Below are 14556 nucleotides of genomic sequence, written 5' to 3'. Positions count from 1 at the left end.
TGGTAAAGTGGAGGGGCAGCGAAGGAGGGGAAGGCCCTCAATGAGATGGATTGACACCATCCATCAAAGGGCTCAGGCGTGGGGACAATTGTGAGGACGGCACAGGACTGTGTGGTGTTTCATTCTGTTGTGCAGTGTTGCTGTGGGTCAGAGCTTAGTTAACGGCACCTAGCAACAACAATCAAACTCTTACAAGAGTAAAAAGCTCTATCTTTTTTCCACAGAATGGCTGGGGTTTTGAACTGCAGCCCAACATGTAACCACTACACCCCCAGAATATATAATGTTATATTCTACAAAAATAAAACGTTGTTTCCTTACCAAGAAAAAATATTCTTTGAAAATAACAAATTGAATCAATATCGCTTATCTATCCATGTGTTAAGGCTAAAATAAACATAATTATTACTAGCTTTATTATTTTAGAAATTAACCTTCACAACCATAGGTATCAAAGGTTATTTGTTTTGTGTAAATTGATGGAAAAAAAATCTAACTGATCTTTTGGGAAAGAAATTTGCTATGCGTATAGGAAGTTTAAAGATGAGGGAAATCTCATGGAACAAAACCAAGGTTATTTTAATCTCTACCATATTCAACAGGCCCTGTGGGATCACTCACAGGGCTTACTTAACTCCACCTTTCTGTTGGTTTTATCCTCCTCGAGAAGAAGGATGCTGACGGTGTTTTTTCTGCTCAGAGAATTGTGTGATTAACAAGTCTACAAATTCTTGCTGAGCTCTCTGAAACAAAATTAAATTATCTTTCAACTTTTGATCAATCTAGATGTCCAGTAAACCAAAATGTTACAGTCTACAAGTATCTTGATGTGACATTTAAATGAAACTTTGCTTTTGAACAAAAATATTTAAGATTTTTGTGTGTTTTTTAAAGTGAGGACATTAAGAATAAAAATAAATTCTGCAGAGTATTGCAAGATCAGGCCGTGAAATACAAAAGCAAAGTCATACCAATCTTAATCAGATTATATCAAACAGATTGTAATTTAATTTCTTGCATAACCCCTAACAGAGTTTTTTTCTAGGCTTCGTAAGTATTAAATACTCACTGTACTATGGAATGTGGACTCGTTCCATAAGGGTGTCATTAATCAGTTTCTGTTTCACTATGGAGTCCCTTAGTGGTGTAGCAGGTTCATGTGCTCAACTGCTAATCACGAAGTTAGGCGTTTGAGTCCTCTCAGAGCGGCAAAGAAGAAAGGCCTGGTGATTCGCTTCTGGAAAAGCAGCGTTGAAAGCCTTAGGGAGCGCACTTCTCCTCTGACACGCGGGGTTACCATGAGTCAGAATGGGCGCGCTGGCAGCTGGTACTTTGACTAGAATAATATTTTGTGTTATTGTTAGGTGTGCTCTGGAGTCATTTTGAGTCGTAGCCATCCCTATTACAACACTGCCTGGTCCGTCCTATGCCATCCTCACAATTGTTCTTATGTTGAGTCCATTGTTACAGCTACTGTGTCAGTCCCACTTATCAGAGGCCTTGCTCTTTTTGCTGCCCCTCTACTTTACCAAGCTTGGTGTCCTTCTCCAGGGACTGGTCTCTCCTGACAACATGTCCAAACTATGTGCGATGACGTCTAATCACCCTAGCCTCTCAGAAGCATTCTGGCTGCCCTTCTTCCAAGACAGATGTGTTCTTGTGGTGGTCCATGGTGTTTCAGTAGTCTTCACCAGCAATCAAATCCATTGATTTTTCTTTGGTCTTCAATTAGATACCCACTCATAGAAACCCTATAGGACAGAGTAGAACTGCCTCTGTGCGTTTCTAAGACTAATTCTTAATGGTAGTAAAAAGTCTCATCTTTCTCCCAAGGAACTGGTAGTTTCAAACTGCTGACCTTGTGGTTGGTAGCCCAGCATGTAGTTACTATGCCATCAAGGCTCCTCTGATAATACCTTCTCACTCAGAGTTGATGCCCACTCACAGCAACCGTATAGGACAGGCTAGAACTGCCCGTCTGGGTACCCTAGACTGGGTAACTGTTTACGGGAATAGAAAGCCCCATCTTTCTCCCGAGGAGCAGCGGGTGTTTTCAAAATGCTGACCTTGCCAGTAGCAGCCAAACATGTAACCCTATACACTCGGGTTCCTGCAGATAATACCTTAGTGTTGTAAATATTAACAGATCTTCAGAATTTTTCAAATGCATTTTTAGAAATCCATGCAGTGGTTTAGCAGCATAACCTAGTAGTTACTAATCTATTGACCTGCTTGCTATGGTCAGGAGTTCTGGCTGTTGTCACTTGCAGAGGGTCGCTTGCATGCAATCAGATGTTAGTTGGGGCGGCTGTTCTCAGAAGACACAACTGCACCATATGTCCAGGATGGTTCCCTGCAGTGGCTGACAGCTGCTGTTGTCTATTGATGGGCTCCCAGCTGGGCCGTCACAGAGTGGGCTTCCAGCATGGCAGTCCCAGGGCAGCTTCTGAGGTGGTGATTGGCATCCTCTAGAGCAGCGGTTCTCAACCTGTGGGTTGTGACCCCTTTGGGGGCCAAACGACCCTTTCACGGGGGCGCCCAATTCATAAGAGTAGCAAAATTACAGTTTATGAAGTAGCAACAAAAATAATTGTATGGTTGGGGGTCACCACAACAAGAGGAACTGTATGAAAGGGTGGCGGCATTAGGAAGGTTGAGAACCACTGCGCTAGAGTAACATCTCAGAGGAAGCTGACAGAAGCAGCACGGCCCAGGACTGATAGAGCAGAATTTCTACTCTGTGTGTTACTGAAGTTGGCTGGCTGAAGCATAAGGAGAGAGGGCATAGAAATCCCTCCCTTTCCATGGGGGGAGTGTCAAAGATTTGGTAAGACTGCTTTCAAACCACTACACACTTGATTTGTAAGCATTCTACTTCATAATTTATACAGTAATTTAGTATAAAATTTAATGATGGAGTATTATGAAATGATCTTTAAAATTATTTTCTCTTATTTCTACCTCTTCACCCACCCCTTTCCAGGATTTGAATTTAGAAGATCAAAAAGCATCCAGCATTGAACATTTAAGCTGCAATGAGGGAGAAGATTTGGCAAATGTGAAAAAGAAGGCCAAAAGAGACATTCATTATAAAAGGAGTGCTCCACAATTCCCTGTCCCAGTTCATGGAAATAGTATTGAATCTCCTTTAAACGAGAATACCTATAATGCGACTTCATATAAAGATGTGAAAATCATAGAGACTGATAGTGAGCCAGAAGAAGGTGAAATTACAGACTCTCAGAGTGAGGACAGTGCTGATGAGGACATTACCAGTGACGACAGTGTGACAGCCGAGGACACGGAGGATGAAGGTACGTAACCGTATGCAAGCTTACATTGATAACCCAGTCTGGTAACTGAGGAACTAAAAAATGTTACTGATTCACACAGCATATCGGCAAAAACGCCTTTCATTTAAAGCAGTTTTAAATGGATTATTTAATGGCATTATTGAAAATGTTGTGGGCTACCACTCAGTTATTTTCGAAAGTAGGATATGAACAAATGACTACTACTTAGACCAAACAACACCTGTTGCATGGAATGGCCTAATCCATGGAGCACAGAACCAAGCAGCCTGTGTTCTCATTCCAAGTATACGTAGTAGAAGTGTGTTTCAGGAGCTCAGATGTGTAGGGGGAGAGGTTAAACCAACAAAACAGACCCATTTCAGTCCAGGAGAGTCTGACTCAGCAGTGACCCGATAGAACAGAGTAGAACTGCCGGATTGAGTTTCCAAGGCTGTAAAGTTTATGGGCGCAGACTGCCACGTCATCCTCCCAAGGAACTGCTGGTGGATTTGATCTGCTGACCTCTTGGTTAGCTGCACCCTAGAGCTCCATGGTGAGGGCTTAGTTGCCTTTAAAGAGTTAAGTTCTTGAATTCAGCTACCTGGGCACTATGATGAACCTAGTTTATTTGTTTGTTTATTATTTCTTTCCTTCCATGTAAGGATATAAAAGCAAGAATTTTAAATATGATATAGTGTATGCTCCAAGCTGCTTCTGATCTTAACAAAATTTCTTTTTCACTTTTTATCCAAAATAGACTCAAGGTTTGTAATTTAGAAAATATGAGAGGTTTCATGTAGAATATTTTCAAATTCTAAGACATTAAAACAAAGGTGACTACTTATATATAAAGCTGAATACCCAGAGATTGATCATTTAGACAGCATATTCACTATGTATGACATACATTAGGATTGGAGAAATCAGCTAAGATTTTCTTGAGCAATACATTTTCTCTCGCCTTTGGGATATCTCTTAGTTATCCCTAAACATTAAAAAATGTTTAATTTCCCATAATATTTTAATTAAAGTATGTTTTTAATCATTTTATTGGGGGCTCTCACATCTCTTATCACAATCTATACATCCATTGTGTCAAGCACATTTGTGCATATGTTGCCATTATCATTTTCAAAACATTTTCTTTCTACTTGAGCTCTTGGTGTCAGCTCCTTCCTCTCCCCTATCCTCCCTCCTTCATGAACCCTTGATAATTTATAAATTGTTATTTTCATGTCTTGCACTGACTGCTGTCTCCTTCACCCACTTTTTTGTTGTCCCTCCCCGGAGGGATGGACACTATGTCTATCATTGTGATCTGTTCCCCCTGTCTCCCCCCACGTTCCCCTTCCCCTCCTGGTATCGTTACTCATTATTGGTCCTGAGGAGTTTTATCTGTCCTAGATTCCCTGTGTTTCAGCTCTTGTCTGTACCAGTATACATGCTCTGGTCTAGCCGGATTTGTAAGGTAGAATTGGGGTCATGATAGTGGGGGGAGAGGAATCATTAAAGAACTAAAGGAAAGTTGTATGTTTCGTTAGTGTCAATTTTTTTTAAAAAACATAGTGTTTAAATGAACATTTACCCATTTCTTTCTCTTGGCAGATGAAGAGAAAATTTGGCCCCCGTGTATCAGAGTCATTGTTATTAGGTCACCAGTGCTGCAGATAGGATCACTTTTTATCATTACAGCTGTAAACCCTGCTACAATTGGAAGGTAAAAAATGGCTTATATTAGTATATCATTCTTTTAAAAAGACTTTCTTTAACATCTGTTTGTCAAGCGTTGTTCAGTCTGCTAGAAATGTAAAAGAGGACTGAGGCCAGAAAGCACAGTGTGAGGGGTGTGTGCGTGTTCCTAATTGCTGTGTGAACAGTGTAATTGAAACAGAGAAGCATGCTCATGTCTCACATGTGAAGAACCATGGGTTGTTGACAACAGAGGTTACTGAGGAGCCTAAGAGTTGATGCTGGGACAGCACCTTGATGGTTAGCTTGACATTTCCCAGGCAGATCGGGCGTGTGTAAAGGTTCACTGACGCAAAGGTGTGGTGTGTGTAGAGAACTGCGTATTCTGATGTGACTAGAATCTAAGGCGTGTTTCAAATAATACGTGGAAGAATGAGTTGAGCATATTTGGTAAAGAGCTCTCTGTGCCATCTGTGGGCTGCATTTCATCCCTTAGCTATGGTGGTACTGTTGAAGGGTGTTCTAAACAAGAACGACCTCCTCCTTACTTCTGTTGAGAAACGATTTTAGAGCGGACAACTTGAACCTCTTTTCTCTTTATTCCTTTCTCTGTATGCATCATCTGTTTTCTATCTTTTCACCTCTGTAAAGGACACTCCTAAATTTGATCTCAGCTTCATCCTTGCTGAATCTCATTCTACAGGATGAGGTCGACTACAGATGTGCATGTGAGTCCAGGGTGCATTCTGTCCTACAAGCTGTGGTTCTCTTTCATTATTGTTATCGTAACTGCCATTCTCAGTGAACGGTGTTGACCGTCTCCTGCCAATCACCTTTGACTTTTTCCCTTTAATTATACCCTAACTAGTCACAAGGCTGTTGATTCTGCTATTAAAATCTCTCCTCTTACGTTTACCTTTCCATCTCTGTTGCCAACCCCCTCCTAGTTACGATCCTTTTTCGTCTTTTAAATGGACTCTTCAATAACCAATTAATTGGTCTACTATTGTCATTTCCCTTTGGTTTATTTATCTCACACCTTGTCATAAGTACAACCCTTATTAGCTTGTGTTGTCTCAAAGTCATTTGGTGATATTCCATAGGCTAATGTATGATTTCTAACCTCTTTAAAAACTCTGATGCTAAAAATGCCCTTTTTTATTTCTGTCATCTGCATCAGTGATTAGCAGATTTTCTCTTAGACACTATGTAGTGAGTAGGCATGTCCATGTTCCAAAAAAGCTCTATTTATAAAGACAGATTGGGCATAGTTTGACAAGCAGATGCTAGTTTGTCAGCCTCAGGTTTAAGTGAACTCAGGCGCCTCTCTACCTGTTCATAGCATTCCTCCTACATCTGGAATCTCTTCCTTCAGAACTGGGCTACAAAGTCCTGTCTGTCTGCACACTCATCCTTCAAGAATCAGGTCGACTGCCATTGTTTCTGTGACATTTCAGACTCTGGGTCAGAAATGAAATTGCCTGTTTCTAAAGTTACATGGAGATAGTAATACCTACTTCATAGTATTGATAGGTTGAAGCAAACTCAAGAGCCTGATACTGTGCTCTGATGTACACAGGTACAGATAAGAGCTGGAAACACAGGGAATCCAAGACAGCTTGGTCCCCTCAGGACCAATATTGAGAATAGCCATACCAGGAGGGTAAGGGGAAGGTGGGGTGATATAGGGGGAACCAATCACAATGATCTACACATAACCTCCTCCCAGGGGGATGGACAACAGAAAAGTGGGTGAAGGAAGACATCAGTCAGTGTTAGACATGAAAAAAAAATGTTAATAATTATCAAGGGTTTGTGAGGGAGGGAGAGGAAGAAATGAGAAGCTGATACCAAGGGCTCAAGTAGAAAAATGTTTTGAAAATGATGATGGCAACAAATGTACAAATGTGCTTGACACAATGGATGCATGTATGGATTGTGTTAAGAGTAGTATGAGCCCCCAATAAAATTATTTTAAAAAATACTGTGCTCTGTCTAGAAGTTGGCACTGATGTAATTATTCTTTTTTTATATGAGGAGGCTTCAGAAAGTTTAGGGAAATTCTATTATTTTTTCATTCAATTTTCCCATGAATTTTTGAAGCCCCCTTTTGTATTCTTTCATTTCCTCTGAATTCTTCAAACACCATTCCTGAAATTTTCATAAATGGCTCATGGTATTAACTTGTCTAATTGTCTTATCCTTCTAGTGAATTAATTGTAGGTTTCTTAACCACTTATCAAATAAGCATGACACTTGTTAAATAGGCAAAAAATGACAGTGGCATCCCTGTTCTCTCACCCAAGCAAAAAATGCTGGTGGCATCTACCTTTTGCCCTAGCTCTTAGGAGTCAGTCTAATGACATCTTTACAGCCCCGAGATGGAGACCTGCCATTGTCAAGAGAAAGAAACCCCTGGTGATACCTTCCACTGAGGTTTTTGTTGCCTTACCTTTCATTCAGCCTCCTCTGAACTGTGTTCTTGACCTAAACCCAGTCTTGGCTTCCTCTCCTTTCCCCTTTGTGACTCACGACTCGCTGGTAAAGAGGTACACTGCAATCATGAAAAGAATCATTCTCTCTTCCCAATGGGAAAGAGAAATCTAACCTATCGTGGTCTGTTGGGATGGAGGCCACTGCAAGCTCGGGTTCAAACTCAACCAGCTGCTCCAGGGAGAAAGACAAGGGCCCAAAGATTTACAGACTTGGATGCCCTCTCTAGGGTCACTGTGACTCAGAATGGCCTAATGATGGTGAGTTACCCTTCGTTCAGATCTTAGATCTTAATTTTAAATTCTTGGAAAATAGTTAAGTTTCTGTTACATATAGTAATAGAAATAGAAACATATTCAACAGATCTGGAAAACAGTTGGCCTTGGTATAAAGGACATTTAGATGCCCTGATTAGCCTTAGATGGGCGGAATACCCCTTTTTTCCAAGGAAATGAAATAGGATTAAGAAAATTGGATAACCTATAACCTGGAGCCTCACCACAATAGGGAATCTTAAAGTTTTTATATTATCTGTCTTTGTATATGGGTTCTGTTATTTTTTCACCTGTGCCTGTCAACCTAAATATTTATGTATATGCGCCAAAAATTATTAAAGACACTTCACTTCACTTCACAGAGAAAAGGATATGAAGCATTCTCTTCGAATCCCTGAAGTGGGTGTCAGTAAGGTAAGCTCTTTGATTATGTACATAGCCCTCAGATTCAGTTTTGAAAACCTTACAGCAAGAAGCTCCCTCATTGAACAGAAATGTTAGCATTTACTCTAGTAATGATAGTGAAAATAATGCAGATTTGTTTATTCTGGTGCTTGAGAGAGAAAAACTTTTAATTATGTTCATTTTTTAACAGGCTAGAGTAGAAAATGCAAATTAATGTATTATAGTAGTCATCATTTAACAAATATTTATTAAATGAAATAAATATGCTAGGATAGCAAAGCATTTCAAAACTGAATCAGACCTGGATTCAGGTTCTCAGCTGGCGACATGGTTACTCTGAGCCCATAACATGTTATAATCCAATAATCAAAGCCCCAAAGTTCTGATCTACAGCTTTCCAAACTGAGCCATAAGATAGTTTCGAGAAAAAGACCCGATTTTAAAGCAATAAGAACAGAGTTGCAAGTTAGGTGAAACCCAGAAGAAAACAAGAGTTTTAGCTACTGTTACACATGGCGTTTCCTTCTTTTCTGTACTACAGACATAGTTCGTGGTTTTCTCCCTACCTTCGAATGGTTAACCCTTTCCTGTTTTGTTTTTCTTTTACCTGTTCACTTCCCCCATTTTGATCTCATTTAATCGAGTTATAATACGGACATAAAAGAGGAGAGGGACCCAGCATTTGATGTACATCTTGATGTACATCTCTCTCTGATCCATCCCTAGCATTCCTGACATTTTCTCAGCTTATTGCTGTTTGCTGAATTTGATCTTAATGTAGTTAAAATGCATCTCTTTACTTTTACCACATATAAATGTATGTATCCAGAAATGATATATACAAGGGACCTGCCAAAAGTTCTTTGAATTCCATTTTTATGTGAACTATTGAAGCCACCTCATGTATTTTATATGGTATTTATTTTTTTGGAATGAAATTTGTTTCCCATTATCTGAAAGTCTGTTTTTTTCTCCATTCTTTTAAAGTGTAATTTGGTTATCTCTTAACCAAATTACAGAAGAAGGAGAAGCTAAAATGACAGTGGTATAAAAGAAGGTTGCTGGTCTCTACTGTATTCAGGGAAATGCAAATTAAAATTACACTGGTTTCACATCCATTTGACTTTGGCAATGCCTGATGTTGGCTAGGGAGGAAGACAGATGTTGACTCCTGTGAACAGTCGCCGAACTCACAGGCAGTTAGTTCTCCCTTGTCTAACAGAGTTCCTAACATCAGCCGGTGTCAGCTCGATGGCAGCGAGTGAGTGAGAGTTGGTTCAGGGGACAAAGAGCAATAAGAACGCTGTGCTGGGCATGTGAATTGAGAGTGTCTGATCATATAAGGTTGCTGTGTGCCCCGCATTGACTCAGTGGCAGTGAGTTTGGGTTTGGCCTGAGTCGTACTGGAGAGTAATGTGGCTGTATCTAATGACAGTGAAGATTTGCATACTCTGACTTGCTGTTTCCATTAACTATATGCTGCAGAAATGCTGACTGAGTGCTTCCCATTTGTTTGTTTTTTAAATCACTTTATTAGGGGCTCATATACAACTCATCACAATCCATACACACATCAATTGTGTAAAGCGCATTTGTACATTCATTGCCCTCATCATTCTCAAAACATTTTCTCTCCACTTAAACCCCCGACATTAGGTCCTCATTTGTCCCCTCCATTTGGTTTTTAACTTGCATCATTCATGGGGAGATTACATGTACAGGAATGTTTTCAGTAACATTTTAATTTGTTTGGAATAATAAAACTTTGAAAAGCGCTAAATTGTTGTCATCAGAATAGATTGTGAAATCCATACAGTGGATTGCCATCCAGAAAAATGATCAAACTCAATGTGTACAATAATTGATTAACTGCACAACATAATGTTAAGCTAAAGAATATAAAATTATATATTACATATACAGTAGCATACATTTGTCAAAACTCATTGAACTCCACATTTAAAATCTGTGACTTTCAAATTATATAACTTACATCCTAACAAAGTATCTATGTAAGCATGATGTCAATTTACATCATATGCAAAACCAAGAAAAATTACGAGGAGGCCTAAGGAAGCTCATAGAAAAATGTTTTATCTTTCAACTCCATTTTACAAGAAGTTTTGGCAGCTCCCTTATAGATATTGTTTCTGAGTACATACATATGTATGTGGTAAAGGTATAAGAGATGCATTGTAACTAAATAAACACCAAGTTTAGCAAACTGATTAACCTTGAAAATGCTAGGAATGCTAGGGGATGGATCAGAGAGAGGTGTCCGTTGAGGTGTATATCAAAATGCTAGGGGATGGATCAGAGAGGGGTAATAATTCTTTTAAATAGCTAATACAAATACAGCAAAATTGGTGAAAGTTGACTTATATAGGTTTACAGGGGTTTAGTAGATTCACTGCGGAACCCTGGTGGCACAGCTGTTACACATTAGACTGCTGAGTAGCCTTAAGGTCAGCGGTTTGAAAACACCAGCTGCGGTGTGGGAGAAAGATGAGACTTCCCCCTTCTGTACAGGAGTTAGTCTCGGAAACCCATAGTGGATGTTCTATCCTGCCGTATAGGTCACCAAGAGTCAGCGCTGACTCAGTGGTAGTGAGAGAGAATATATTCACTAACATCTCTGAAGCACTTCCACGTTTGTGCTGTCAAGACGTGTACAGAACTAACTGCTTTGTTACTGTTGGTAGGTGCCATCTTGGCATAGATGAGTGATGCTTCCAGTGCTGCATCAGTTCATTGAAACATTTCAGTTAGTATTCTGATTATTCCTGGATCCTCGTTTTCACTAATGTCTTCAGTACAACTTGGACTTCTTCATTACCGTCTGTTCTTGATTATATTCTACCTCTTGAAAATGGTGGAACATCAGCTGGTTCTGTTTGGGACAGGGACTCGGCATTCCGTGTGTGTGTGTGTGTGTGTGTGTGTGTGTGTGTGTGTGTTTCCTGCATCATTCAATATTTTGCTCATACTCAACTCACTGCCATTGCATTGTTTCCAACTCAAAGTTGATTATGATTATGTTTAGCTGGCTTTTTTCACCTATCATTTTAAGATTCATCTATGTTGTAGCATGGAGCAACACCTCATTTTTCTCACCAAATAATATTCCATTATATACCCATGATTCATTATTTTAATCTGTCCATTAGTGTGCGTTTGAGTTTTTTCCACTTTTTGCTTATGAATAGTACTGCATTTGTATACAACTTTTTATGTGAAAATATTTACTTCTCTTGGGTATATGCCTAGGAGTGTCATATGATAAAACAGGGTTGTTGGGGCTTTGGGGTTTTCTTCTCTAAAGTAGCTATACCATTTTACATGCCTAACAGCATTTTTAATGAAATGTTTCTGTAAGTCCTTATTCAATGAAGTACATTCATGTTGTGGACATGCTCGGTGTATAAAACACTCTGTACTGTGTGATAAACTTGTGTGACATACACCTATGAAGAGATGTCGTGTAATGTGTTACGGCAATATATACAGTGTGGAAAACAAACAAGGAGTGATGGGACCTAAATATTGAAAATCTAGAAATGTCTCTGAGAAGTGGGCCCGAAGCATTACCTTTTATAGTAAGAATTTTTAATGATAAGGGAAAATACAGGTATACGTTGCTTCATATCCATGATACGTCCAGTGAACTAGGATTTGTGTGCTTTGAATTTTGTGTGGAACTGGGACTCCTGCGACCACTGGCCCAAGGCTGTAAGTGTAGCATAGGGCTCAGGCAGCCCTTGCCACAGATCCCTCAGGCCAGTGCTCCACTGAGTCTTGTCCAGCTATAGCCAACTTCTATGCTAAAACATAGCACAGCACAGGGGACCTGCCTGAGGAGAAAATGGTGTGGCCTGAGGGGCCAAGGGCTCCCTAGTCAGGCTGGGGCACCGAAGATAAATCTCCCGTTGTCACCCTACATAACCACACAGGGCAAAGTATGGAAACTAGATCTGCCAAGTCTCTGGATGTGGGTGAGGGTTGGGAATTTGGGCCTGGCCCTCCATGCCTGCAGAGAAGGAGGCTTCTGACCTGCTCACAGAAGCCACGCTGATGTGAGGCTGCCACTTTAAGACAAGTGTCTGACATCTTGGCACTCGGATACCTGGGCCCCCAGGCACATATGCAGTCAGACAAGGTCCATGTGGATGTTAAGTGATGCATGCCTGTGTGTACACTGAGCAGGGAGTAAAACTCAGACTGTATACAATATAATCACAACCAGGTTAAAGAAATCAAAAACAGTACATGTACTAAATTATTCGTGAGGATTATAGTGACTTTTCCATTTATATTCTCTAGTCTCATTTCTATCAGAGTCTCATTTTTGTGTTTGGGGGAGAGGCATTAATAAAGTTAAAAGTTCACCACATATTGTCTAAAAAGTTGGACATAGTTTTTAAAAAAGAAAAATACTTTATAATACCGCTATCTTTTTTTCTAAGTTTCATGCAGAAATTCATTTTGACCATGACTTGCAAAGTTATGTCCTTGTAGATCAAGGCAGTCAAAATGGCACAATTGTTAATGGAAAACAGATACTTCAGGTGAGTACATAAATATTATCTGCATAGTTTTAAAAGTTGAAATGTTTCTTTTTTTTCTTAAGCCATTAGTTTGTATAGATATCATTTAATTGGCCTAAATGTGCTACTTGGATGGGAAGTCCCAGAAAAGGAACTGTTCACTGTTGAGTTTTGACTTCAGGTTACATTTCCGTGCTTGTTCAGAGCTCTCAGTGCACGTTAGACCTACTCAGAGTTTGTCTTTACGATTGGTTTTCATTGGAATGTTGCTGAATTGGAAACTCCTTGAGGGAAGAGCTGTGTCTCTCTCCTTTTGTATTACTAGTGCTCAACGCATAACAAGAAACAGAAAAAGGAGAGAGGCCTCATAATTATAATCAACAGTGAAAAAGAACTGAATTATCAATGGAAAGAGCGAGATCTGTACCTGTGCCATATTTTTTAATGCAGATACCATGCAGTATATGTTTACTTACAACCCACACAGCCCCCCGCCCCCAATAGTTTCCCATGAGCACTATGTGTGTTACAGGTATATGGGCACAGTATATGCAAAATAACACGATAGCGCGTTCTCTTTATAACTGGCTATTGTTTGGTAGTAAAAGTGTCTGGAGAGTTATTTGAAGTATTAGGTATTTCTAGTAGCATAGGGCCTTGAGACAGAGAAATAGGTAGGCTTGATAAGATACAAATTATGAAATGCCCAGTTTACCTATCTTCTTCCCTAATCGTGAGCATTTTCTATGGATTATCTATGAAGTTGTGGAAGTTTAGGCATGTTTGGACAGTGTGGGTCTATCACTAAAAATGTTTTGAAGAGGCGTGACTTAGCGTGGACACGAAATTACAGCTCTATATTAGAACTATCTTGTACTGTCTTTCCCTGTAGCCAAAAACGAAATGTGATCCATACGTACTTGAGCATGGAGATGAAGTGAAAATTGGAGAGACTGTATTGTCCTTTCACATTCACCCTGGCAGTGATACCTGTGATGGCTGTGAGCCAGGGCAGGTGAGAGCTCACCTGCGCCTGGATAAGAAAGATGAATCTTTTGGTATGTCTAATATTAGACTGTGTTGGTCTGATTCCTTTTTTTCACTAATTCACTTGAGTATTATAAACTATTTTAGGCACCAGCTTCATATCTAATCCAAATAATACTCTATAGAGAGATATTTTTACAAAGCTTTCAGCCTGTATCTAATTGATATTATACTGAGATACTTTTATTTGAATGTATGTCGCCAAGTGAGACTAATTACCAAGTGACATGTATTTGAATTGTAACCCAGGGAAGTTGATTATGATTATTCATGAAACCTGAGAGCTAGAGCTCACCTGGTCTACCTCATTGCTCCTTGTCTCATAGGATTTTCACCTTTGACAGGGTGCAGGGTCACCACTTCCATGTCATTCCTTTCCTTTGCTGACAGGCCTCCACTGTATGCAGGTTCCGGTTTTCTCGGGTTTTACTGTAGTTAATGTTCTCATGATAATGTAGCGTTGTGATGTTACAGTCTGAGGCTACATTCTGGCAGGAAAGGGTACTTTTAGCTCTGTTTTTGCCAGCCCAGCTTTATAGCCTCTTAAAGCAACAGTGCAGTGGTCCTTCAACAGTGTAATTATGACATCATTATCATAAAGCTAGGTTTTCTCTTCTGATATATTTATTGATTGGTAAAAGTCATCCACAGTTCTGTTCTAATGCTGTGTTAACTTTGGAAATAATTGACCAAGGCATTCAGGGCTGTTGACTGATGTGTTTGTTGTCCTTCATAAAATTCATTTTGATAAATTGGCTGTTATTTTCTATAATAAAAAAGACTGTAAGAAGATGGTTTTTTTAAAAATCA

The 14556-nt window shown here is 39.7% G+C and overlaps 1 protein-coding gene across 1 annotated transcript in view; it reads left to right on the top strand.

Moving 5' to 3' along the window:
• The window catches only part of AGGF1 (angiogenic factor with G-patch and FHA domains 1), a 42977-nt gene that overhangs the window by 19064 nt on the left and 9357 nt on the right, over positions 1-14556 (top strand). Inside the window, exons 4-8 of the mRNA XM_045285216.1 lie at positions 2984-3314; positions 4899-5010; positions 8113-8164; positions 12619-12720; positions 13592-13757. Of these exons, the coding sequence (XP_045141151.1) occupies positions 2984-3314; positions 4899-5010; positions 8113-8164; positions 12619-12720; positions 13592-13757 (763 nt within the window). The remainder of the gene's footprint in view (positions 1-2983; positions 3315-4898; positions 5011-8112; positions 8165-12618; positions 12721-13591; positions 13758-14556) is intronic.

Source organism: Echinops telfairi, unplaced genomic scaffold (assembly GCF_000313985.2).
Source record: "Echinops telfairi isolate 266 unplaced genomic scaffold, ASM31398v2 ScPeMD7_7469;HRSCAF=8507_1, whole genome shotgun sequence".
NCBI classification, from domain to species: Eukaryota; Metazoa; Chordata; class Mammalia; order Afrosoricida; family Tenrecidae; genus Echinops; species Echinops telfairi.
This window is presented reverse-complemented; position numbering and strand designations above follow the sequence as displayed.